This window comes from Pseudochaenichthys georgianus, chromosome 13 (assembly GCF_902827115.2).
Source record: "Pseudochaenichthys georgianus chromosome 13, fPseGeo1.2, whole genome shotgun sequence".
NCBI classification, from domain to species: domain Eukaryota; kingdom Metazoa; phylum Chordata; class Actinopteri; order Perciformes; family Channichthyidae; genus Pseudochaenichthys; species Pseudochaenichthys georgianus.
Window position 1 is genome coordinate 1,219,167 of NC_047515.1, and position 11,601 is coordinate 1,230,767.

General features: G+C 39.8%; 1 protein-coding gene across 1 annotated transcript in view; it reads left to right on the top strand.

The window, feature by feature from the left end:
* The first annotated feature begins 10,847 nt into the window (after positions 1-10,847).
* The window catches only part of LOC117457526 (V-set and transmembrane domain-containing protein 5), a 9,603-nt gene continuing 8,849 nt past the window's right edge, over positions 10,848-11,601 (top strand). Inside the window, exon 1 of the mRNA XM_034097670.1 lies at positions 10,848-10,947. Within this exon, the coding sequence (XP_033953561.1) occupies positions 10,872-10,947 (76 nt within the window). The 5' untranslated portion in view covers positions 10,848-10,871. The remainder of the gene's footprint in view (positions 10,948-11,601) is intronic.

Sequence of the window (11,601 nt, forward strand, 5' to 3'; positions counted from 1 at the left end):
CGGAGCGAGAGAGAGATCTATGGGCATAGATATGTCTCATAATTATTTGTGAACATAAAAATAATTTGTGTGTAAATATGTGATTTGTAAATGTAAAACAACATCCACAAATGCATTTAAAAGATTTGCAAACTCACAAATACATTTGCAAGTGTACAACGGATCTGCAAATACGCTAAATATTTTCACAAATAAAAAAAAGATCAGTGAATATCTCTTTAACATTTACAACTTTCGATCAGGCATTTCTGAATCCATTTTGTATTTGTGGACCAAAAATGCGCTCGCGGATCTCAACTCTCTGTTCACGGATCTCAAATCTCTGTTCGCGGATCTCAAATCTCTGTTCGCGGATCGTCTTTTTACACACACGGAATTTTGAGACATATTTTCCGCCGGTCTCGGCTAAAATCTACTCGTGTCACTCGGTTATTTTCGGAAACCACGTGATGGCCTGCTGATGATTACATTTCCGCATGATTTCAAAGTAAGAGCATGATGGTTTGTTTAATGCTCTGTTTTTGTATTATAATGAACAGCGGAACGTTAGATGCATTCTTCATCACCATCACCCTCATCATCATGTTATAGTGATACAGTTAGTTTGTGTTATTGGTTCAATATAGCATATCTCGAGCACCTTCGTTGATGTTGAAGTGCAGGCGATATGCCACTTCCGGGTTAAGCAGCTGGCAGCGAAGCAGCCCAGATAAAACTCTTTCTTCATTGTTTGTTGTGTATTCAGTCAAGCGGCGGGTCAAAGTTACAAAGCACTTCACATCTTATTAATCGCCCTAATTTTACTTTACCAGTGCAGTAATAAAGTAATCTGTAGAAAAGCACCGTATTTAGGTCAGCCTTCATAGTAAGGCTCCATTACATGTTATAATATTCATCGTGTCCTTTCCACTGATATATTCCTGTCTATTGCTTTCATTTGTATTTAATGTTATTGTGTTTATACTTGTTTCCACACATTTCACAATTTGGGATGAATGAAGTATCTATCTATATATGATATCCATCTATCTATCTATATCTGTCTGTCTGTCTGTCTATCTGTCTGTCTATCTGTCTGCCTACCTACGTAGGCCTACCTACCTACCAACTAGTTGTTTTGGTTGGAAAGGTTTAGTCATTGTATTGCTCTTTAGCAGCACCTGCAGAGTACAGGGCTTTACATTGTAAATATTATATCAATCCATTGGTTTCTAGCATATATCATTTGCAAGTGTTTAAAACAAATGTGGGATACTGATTGCATAAAAAGAAAGACATTCATGATTGTCATATTTTATTATGTAGGATACAGGACTGGAATTATTCTTACTTTTTACTCCACTTCATTTATGCAACAACTTTATTTAATGTTATGATTAGATTGTTTTGCTTGTATCATCCTTTCCAAATACATAGTCACAATGCTGGGAACAGGGCTGTTTCTCTGAGAGACGTAGATAATCACTTATGAGAATATAATGCATTGGTGTATATTAAACTAGCCAACAGTCTACAAAGCACTACAAAAGTGTTGTCAATATTAACCATAAACATTTACATTAGTGAAATGACACATCAATCAATGTTTATTTTTATTTTATTTTTCACATACACAGCCTTCATAGTAAGGCTACATTAAATGTTATAATATTCATCGTGTCCTTTCCACTGATATATTCCTGTCTATTGCTTTCATTTGTATTTAATGTTATTGTGTTTATACTTTGTTTCCACACATTTCACAATTTGGGATGAATGAAGTATCTATATAACCCCTTGCCCTTATTCCACCGAGCTTAGCACTTTCTACTTTTGTTGTTATTTTGTTTTACTTGCTCGTAAGCGCTTTGAGCACCAGGAAAAGCGCTTTATAAATGTAATGTATTATTATTATTATTATTATATATGATATCCATCTATATATCCATATATCTATCTATCTATCTATCTATCCATATATCTATCTATCCATATATCTATCTATCTATCGATCTATCTATCTGTACCTGCAGAGTACAGGACTTACATATTGTACATATTATATCAATCCTATAATATTTGTTTCTAACATTTAAAGTGCTTAAAACAAATGTGGGATATTCATTTGATAAAAGTAATTGACAAAGAAATTAACGATTGTCATATTTTATTATGTAGGATACAGAACTGGACTCTAGTCAAGCAAACTTACTTAAAGAGCCTGTGACACGGTTTTCCCCCATCATCCAAACCCATCAATTTGAGTACATATTGTCCCCTTGAAACCGTTACTGAACTGATTTTGGATATTTGTACTTTGATAACCATTAATCTGCCTTCAATGTTGACCATTTTCTGGATCTTCTCGGGGATTCTTCAAGTCCCGCCAAATGATGGGTGACGTCATTGCGGGCACAGCGCTCCAGCTGCACCGTCCAGGATCCCAGCATCTGCATGTAAACCTTTATATATATACAGCCAGATGTAAACGCACGACGGTGCACACAGCAGCAAGCTCAGACAGCGATGACAGGTTAATGTTGAACGTGTCTGAGAGCTCATATGAGGCTGAAGGATCGGTTTATGTTGTATCTTCTAAGTTTAGGAATGAGGTGCGTCAATATGGGCGATCATATGGTCATGTAGCCAGTGGTGGACTGGGACTAAAAATCATCCCGGGACTCTCGACCGGCCCACTTCGGTACCGCTAGTAAACTGTCAACGGGGGGAGTGGGGATGTAAAATACAAATATAATGTATAATGTCTGTGTCTTTGACATTAGCGCTGCTCGCCACCTGTGCCCTGTGCTACGAAGCCAGTTCAACAGACCAGGGATATGTTTGAGTAACAAACAAACTAACAACAACAAACTAACAAACGAGATCTCGCTAAGCGGTCCTACGACGCTGGTTATCAACTCGGTAAATCAAGCCAGGGTTTCTCTCTCCAGCTGAGAGCGCGTTCACGTCTAAGACACGAGTGGATCCGACTTTAATTACATTTGTCTCGAGGGTTTCGTCAACATAATGTGTTAAATAATACTTCTGCATCCAGTCTGTGACACTGTGAGTGTTGCACGGCCAGATGAGGCTGGAGAAGCTGACTCAGATCAGGAAATATATGATATATTATGATATTATATGATCGATGATCTGATTGATGATGGAATATGAATGATAGTGCGACACGTCGGCGTCTTCTCTGCATACGGCAGTTTAAACTGTATTTCCTTTATCCTGTAATATGACTTGAGAGATTTAAACTCCGCACACTGAGTGGATCTCTTTTCTATAGACGCCGGAGGCGGGCAGCGTCAGGTAAAAGAAGTTATTTAGCCTTCTCAAACCTGAGCCTCACGCGCCGCCTATGGGGGATGTGCTAGTTACTTATCCGACCGGCCCACTTCGGTACCGGCCCATCGGGATTCGTCCCGATGGCCAGTCCGCCACTGCACCCACAGTCCGCCACTGCACCCAGCCCACGTAAACTGTCAACGGGGGGAGCCTCGCTGCGGGGAAACGGTGGACCTAGTGTCCCGATCGGAGTGGGAATAATAATAATAATCCGTGCATTTTATCCATTAATTTCCCCAACATTGTGGTAAAAAACCACACGTTTAATCCACGTTGTTGGTGTACTACAACTACAAAAAGCATCGGTTTGTTTTCTCATCAGGAAATGCAGACCGGCTCAAACAAACGATTTTTAATCATCATCCTCACGATCCTTTAATGTGTTCATATGTTCGCCGAATTGACATGAAAGCACTAATAAATGTAGTTTCATCCACTTGAGTTTATAACCACAAAAATAATCGATTTGTTTTTATATCACATCCTACGGGAGGAAATTCAGCAGCTCTCACTCCCGATTTTTAATCCTAATGTAATCATCATCTTCACCACGATCATTTATGTTTATGTCGCCGAATTGACATGAAAGCACTGACAAATATGAATATACTGTAGTCAACTTCATTAAAACGTTATTAACGTGCCTAAACTCAGTAATTCACCATTTCTACGCATGACACAACACACTTTGTCCGTGTTTGACTCTCGAAGCGTTCCCGCATTGACGTCACTTCCGGCTTCCCCCAAAACTTCAAAATGAGTGAAGGAATTTCCCCGCGATGTTCGAAATTATTGATATTTAACGAAACGGTATCGCTTTTTCTTTTTTAAACTGACGGTTCGAGATTACTAGTAGCCCAATATTTCATTGCACAACAGTTGTTGGGATGGTGTCACAGGCTCTTTAATAACACATTCCACATACTTGTTCTTTGCGTCAGTGTTTCAATGTTATATTTTATAACCATATAAATTATTAAAACAATTAAAATACATGCCCTACCGTTGATTGTGCACACTTTTGCCTGAAATTAATCTCCCACTGCCAGGCCCACGCACAGTCAATATAAGTAATTATATTAATGCATAGGAATGTAGTGATACTTCTTTATTCTTCTTTTGTATACAATTATAACGGTACATAACAGCGGAAGAAAAGTATACATATTTTTAAAAACGGTTTTGTTTTTTGTGACAGAGATTACAGATCCCCTACATTGACTGGGAGGCCAGTGGTCATCTGCGTGAGGAACACTGGGAATAGTTGTTCCTGTCACCCGGAGCCCTCTGAGTGATCAACAGATGGAACACCTTAATGCTAATATTGACCCAATGTTACCATCAGATCCATTTGGAAAGGACATCTACTTGAACACATTACAGTTGGTTCTCTTTACGACTGGAAATTAAGAGCAATGGATCCATGGACTACTAGCAGACAAAGTATTCAGATACTTGACTGAAGTAAAAGTCTTGCCTTTATAGTCTTACTTAAGTAAAGGTATGTAAGTACTAGCCAAATGGACTTACATTTGAAGTACTCATTATGCTTTAAAAGGTTCTCTGTATGTGTTAAAACTTTTGATTATATAGTTGCATTAATGTGTATGTGAAAAATAAAATAATAGATCAGATAGACAGATAGACAGACAGATATAGATAGATGGATATCATATATAGATAGATACTTCATTCATCCCAAATTGTGAAATGTGTGGAAACAAGTATAAACACAATAACATTAAATACAAATGAAAGCAATAGACAGGAATATATCAGTAGAAAGGACACGATGAATATTATAACATGTAGCCTAATGGAGCCTTACTATGAAGGCTGACCTAAATACGGTGCTTTTCTACAGATTACTTTATTACTGCACTGGTAAAGTAAAATTAGGGCGATTAATAAGATGTGAAGTGCTTTGTAACTTTGACCCGCTTGACTGAATACACAACAAACAATGAAGAAAGAGTTTTATCTGGGCTGCTTCGCTGCCAGCTGCTCCCCCGGGACCCGGAAGTGGCGTATAGCCTGCACTTCAACATCAACGAAGGTGCTCGAGATATGCTATATTGAACCAATAACACAAACTAACTGTATCACTATAACATGATGATGAGGGTGATGGTGATGAAGAATGCATCTAACGTTCCGCTGTTCATTATAATACAAAAACAGAGCATTAAACAAACCATCATGCTCTTACTTTGAAATCATGCGGAAATCTAGTCATCAGCAGGCCATCACGTGGTTTCCGAAAATAACCGAGTGACACGAGTAGATTTTAGCCGAGACCGGCGGAAAATATGTCTCAAAATTCCGTGTGTGTAAAAAGACGATCCGCGAACAGAGATTTGAGATCCGTGAACAGAGAGTTGAGATCCGCGAGCGCATTTTTGGTCCACAAATACAAAATGGATTCACAAATGCCTGATCGAAAGTTGTAAATGTTAAAGAGATATTCACTGATCTTTTTTTTATTTGTGAACATATTTAGCGTATTTGCAGATCCGTTTTACACTTGCAAATGTATTTGTGAGTTTGAAAATCTTTTAAATGCATTTGTGGATGTTGTTTTACATTTACAAATCACATATTTACACACAAATTATTTTTATGTTCACACAAATAATTATGAGACATATCTATGCCCATAGAGATCAGATCAGCTGCTGAGTCTGACCAAGACACGCAGCTCTGCAGAATCACCTGAAGCCCCGCCCTCTGTTTAGCGCGCTGCAGGAGCTGCATGAGAAACTGACGTGCTGTCAGGAGAGAGAGAGAGGAAAAGAGAGGATCCGTTTCTCCCGTGTTATTATTCAAAGTTGATGTAAACTTCTGAATAATGTACGTTATCTACTACAAGTAGTTTGTTTGAATGTAATAATTATGTTGTTTGTTGTTTGTGGAATCATTTATTGAAAAATGAATCTGAATTTTTCGATCTGTTACGATTATAAACTGAAGCAATATAAAAACTCAGTTCACTTAATATAATATATTATATTAAGTGAACTGAGTTTTAAACTGAAGCATATCTGCTCATAGTCCGGTAATTACCTGCTAACGGAAACTCTGCTACACAACTATTATTATTATTATTGAAATATGACCAAGTTTCAAATTAGTCCGGTAAAATAAATTCTGCCCGGACATTTGACCGGCGATAAAAAATCCTAGCGGAAACCCTGATACATACCTTTCACCTTCAGAAGGCTGATATGAACATACTTGTGTATGCTTAGTATTAGTAACATGTTGAATGCAGGACTTTTGCTTGTAACAGAGTAGAACAGATTAGTGCTACTTTTTAGGTAAAACATCATAATACATTTAATACTACTAAATACAACTCAAAATCAAATGTTTAATACAGGTTGTATTTAGTAAAGCATTTCAAACTGTGGGATTGTTCCTCAATTGAAATCCAAGTCATCAAACATCATTCCTCCATCAGAGAGAAGGCTTATATTCTTACACTGTTTTTATTTTATAACTATCAACCCTTGGATCTTCATAAATGTAGTTATAGAGCTAAATGTACAATTTAGTTGTATTACTTTGGTCAGCTAAATGGAAGACACAATGATACTTTTGACAGTGGAAATGATTACAAAACATTATTATAATTTTTTTAGATAAGTATTTACAACTAATTTCTCTGATTTCTAAATGTCTGTAATTAAGATCTGAATAATTGAGAGAGCGTATCAACAAGTGAGTTAATAGATTTCAACATTAATCCTCACCAATTGATTACTTACATCAACACAATTATTTTTGTATAACAGCTTTTGTGATCTTTTATGTTTGAATACACAGATTATTTTACGTGCGAATTTGCATACACATCCTGGAGTGTAACATTGGATGGACAGAGCAGGTTAACATTTCTTGTTTCTTGTTTCCTTTGTATGAAATATCAGAGTCAAAGGTTTCCCTTTGTATCACTCCATGATACTGAACGAACCCTGTACAAACCCTGTACAAACCTTCAAAAGTAAAGACAGGAATGAAACTGGAAAGTTTGTTGTACAGTATATAAGTTCTACAGAAAAGGGGACTTCTGGATCACAACAAAGAAATCCTTTTAAGAAAATAGAATTTGGTCAAATATTTAACAGATCCAGAGCACTTATGTAGATTAATTACATTAGGAACATTATATTTTGTTTCAAAAGTTTTCTGAAAATCTTGTTAAATATTTAAACAAGGCAGATGAAGGAGAAATCTACAGACAAAGCTTAGTATAATAAAAAGCTACTTGTGTATTTTGAATGTTTCTTTTTGTACCAGTCTGAAAGAAGTATGGGTGCTCATGCCTGTAGTGTCTCGCCTTAAATACAATGGAAACGTTAACACACACAGGCCCAGAATCAAGCAGCTTGTTCATGCCTCCAACACTGATGATGGCACTTCCCTGCAGTGTGTTTGTTTGTGTCCCTTGGTGCATACGCAGGGGCAGACTGGCCATTGGGAATACCGGGAGTTTCCCCGGTGGGACGGTCCCAGTGGGAGTGGCCAGAACACTTACAAAAAAATCTTACCGGCCCACATTTGTAAGTGTTCCGGCCACTCTCTTTTTTTTTTTTGCTTACCTAAATCCTACCGGCCCACATTTGTAAGTGTTCCGGCCCAGCCCAGCCCAGTGGGTTGTGGCCAGGGTTGGGTTGTAACCATAGGGTTGTAACAGAATACATGTAACGGTGTTACAATCAGAATACAAAAATCAAGTAACTGTATTCAGCTCGCGTTACATTTGAAAAACGAGTAATCTGATTACAGTTACTTTCGTAAACCTGAAGTGAATACATTGTGGATTACTTAATGTAATTATTGGTGGAAAGATTTCCTCACAACATTTAATATTCATTACTAAAGCTACAGCCGAATCATCACAGCGCACAAAACCTCGCAGATGGACCAAAAAGGGGAGCGTTTGAAAAAAAAATGCGGGTCCGCTCAGTGAAACAATAACAACGTAACATGGAGGAACAAAAGTCTGCGTTTAAATCGTGTGTGTGTGTGTGTGTGTGTGTGTGTGTGTGTGTGTGTGTGTGTGTGTGTGTGTGTGTGTGGAGAGGTGTGTGTGGTTAAAACACATCAGCCACACCGCTCTTTAGCCTTTCTAATGATTCTGAAGGTAGACACAGTGAAGGCGGTGCGTGAAAGTGCGTGAAAGGCGGTGCGTGAAAGGCGGTGCGTGAAAGCGGTGCGTGAAAGCGGTGCGTGAAAGCGGTGCGTGAAAGGCGCGGCGTGAAAGGCGCGGCGTGAAAGGCGCGGCGTGAAAGGCGCGGCGTGAAAGGCGCGGCGCGCTCGTCTTCTCAGAGGCTGAGTTAACCCTCCCGCTGCCTCCTGGTGCTGCAGAGATGTCATGAAGTGAAGGAGGTTTTCCTTCTATAAAACAGCTGCGGGCAGCAGATACTGTGAGAGTCACAGACATGAATACATAGATCAAGGCAGACTGGTGCACACTCTCCTGTTTTGCCAATCCGGTGCTTAAACAAATATAGCTCTACACCCCTGGCCGAAATGTCCTTAAAATGAAGTCCGAGTTCGACATTTTAATTAATGTCCTGCCAACACTGGCAGGACAGAAGGCGACACGCCCTTTCTAAGCCATGTCCTCACATCCCAAGCTGCATCCCCAAAAAGTGTATTATGTTGTTACAACAGGGTTCAGGGGGAGTGGCTGTAGGGCTGTACCCGTAGGATAGAAAAGGGGGAAGTGACGTCTGACTCAGAGGTCGCGCGGCTGTGGAGAAGAACGTGTTGCCCACATTCTGTTACTGAGTTTAGGCTAGCTGGTTTATTGTTTTCGGTGCAGTCACTTTTGCCTCCACTTGCTGTTCAAATAAATGTTGCAAGAAAAAGTAAATATGTTTACAGTTCTGTTTTATATGGGTGTTGAAGAAGAAGAAGAAGAAGAAGAAGAAGAAGAAGAAGAAGAAGAAGAAGAAGAAGAAGAAGAAGAAGAAGAATTGGGAGGGATGATACCCACAGTGAAATGTGTTCTCTGCTTTTAACCCATCCTAGTACCAGGAGTCTAGTACTAGGAGCAGTGGGCAGCTATTGTACAGCGCCCGCGGAGCAATGGGAGTGAGGGGGGAAGGGGGATGTCTGGTGCCTTGCTCAAGGGCACCACGGCAGGAGGTGAACTGGGACCTCTCCAAGTAGAAGTCCACACTCCAAATAGGTCTGGTCGGGGACTTGAACCGGCGACCCTACGGCTCACAGTCCAAGCCCCAACTGACTGCCACAGATTTAGTCCCTAATTTTGCTCTCAAAGTGCACCAGATTGATGCATTTAACTTCAACATTTAAAATGCCCCCGGACCCCCCCCCCTCCCCAGAGGAGGTGAGGTCCACCACCTGCCCACACCCCCTGTTAAATTGTCTCACCCACATTGAGGATGCTTCCTACGCCCATGTTTTATTCCATGTGTCAAGTCAGGCAAATTGGGTCCAGATGTTATTGCATCAATGATCTGTTAACATTAAAATCACTAAATATATGTTGTAACTATTTTGCTCTCGGCAACTCAATGGCTGCTCAGGTAATGTGATTACTATATGAATAATGGTCCAGAATAACATTAAAGGCATAGGGTTTTTCGTTAAGTAACATACTTTCATCGCCGGCCGGCCGATACATGCCGCGCATTAAGTGGGCCTGTTTGTCAATTAATCCCCGGGCCACTTTTCCCCCCAGCCCGCCCCTGTGCATACGTACATACACTTCCTGTTTAACATGTTTTACCAGGAGTGTCGCTAACAACATGAATTCCTTGTGATTCAACCTATATCCTGGTTTCATTTTGTAAAAGTGTGTCTGCATACACAGGTGAGTGTATGTTGGGCGGGGTGCTGGTGGTGATATAGCCTAAGTAAATTGAGAAGGATATATTGTGTTTTTGAGTGTGTGTGTGTGTGTGTGTGTGTGTGTGTGTGTGTGTGTGTGTGTGTGTGTGTGTGTGTGTGTGTGTGTGTGTGTGTGTGTGTGTGTGTGGGTGTGTGTGTGTGTGTGTGTGTGTGTGTGTGTGTGTGTGTGTGTGTGTGTGTGTGTGTGTGTGTGTGTGTGTGTGTGTGTGTGTGTGTGTGTGTGTGGGTGGGTGGGTGGGTGTGTGTGTGTGTGTGTGTGTGTGTGTGTGTGTGTGTGTGTGTGTGTGTGTGTGTGTGTGTGTGTGTGTGTGTGTGTGTGTGTGAGTTCACAGAGCGTGTTTGCTCAGTAATCTCTCGCTGAACCTGTCTGATAGGTGTGGCTGGCATTAACTTGCGCAGGTATGAAGAGAAACCCAGTCAGTCCTGAGCCAGGAGGGACGCACTTCTGGGACCAAAAACAATTCACTTCTCTCAAAATCAAGGCGGAAGTCATTCAAAGATTCACCTGTACAAAGAGCTTTGGAATAAGACACCCTGGGATCGAGGAGAGGCTGTCTTGGAAGGAGAAACACAGAGGGGAGAATACTTCAGAATGTGAAATAACCCGGAGGAGATTCTTCGCCTGCGGTTCGACCGATGGGTCTGGGATTCTAATGTGGCATTTCAGGCTCTGGGATGTCCAAGATGTTGCTGTGTTTCTCAGCATCACATTATATATGTGTCACCTAGGTAAGCCTTCCAACACATGTTTATGATTTAAGTCGTGGGAGAAGTACTCATGTCCTTTACTTCAGTAAAAGTACCACTGGAAACACTCCACAAGTCCTGCATCGCAAAATCAAACCGAGTAAAAGTATTTTAGTATATAATGTGCTTAAAGGTGATGATGGAGTTCATTTGGAACTATTACCTACTGATTCTTTTAATTTGGGATTAATCCAAATATTATTTGCTCCATTATTCACCTAATGATTGTTTTGTAAAAACAGTAAAAGTAGTGAAATACCTTCACAGTTAACATGATCCAGAAGTGACATCGACCCAATGTTAGTCCAACCAACGGTCTGAACCTCGACATTATGAATGATACAGTACAACATTGTTCAAAGAAATATAACTTGTAAGCGATTATCAGAAAAGTTGCTCGTATAGTCAAACACTTTATTTGGTTTTTGTAAAATTCTTAATTTATAAAGTAAATAAAAACGTTGTATTAATGTAGGGAAGGAAACAAGTAAAACATTTCCTTTTGAAATGTAGTGGCGTGGAAGTAGAAAGGGGCATGTAAATAAAAATACTCAAAGTACATTTACTTTCAAATTAAATACGATACTTGAGCGGATATATTCAGTTACTCTACCCCTTGAGATCCGGCTTATATGG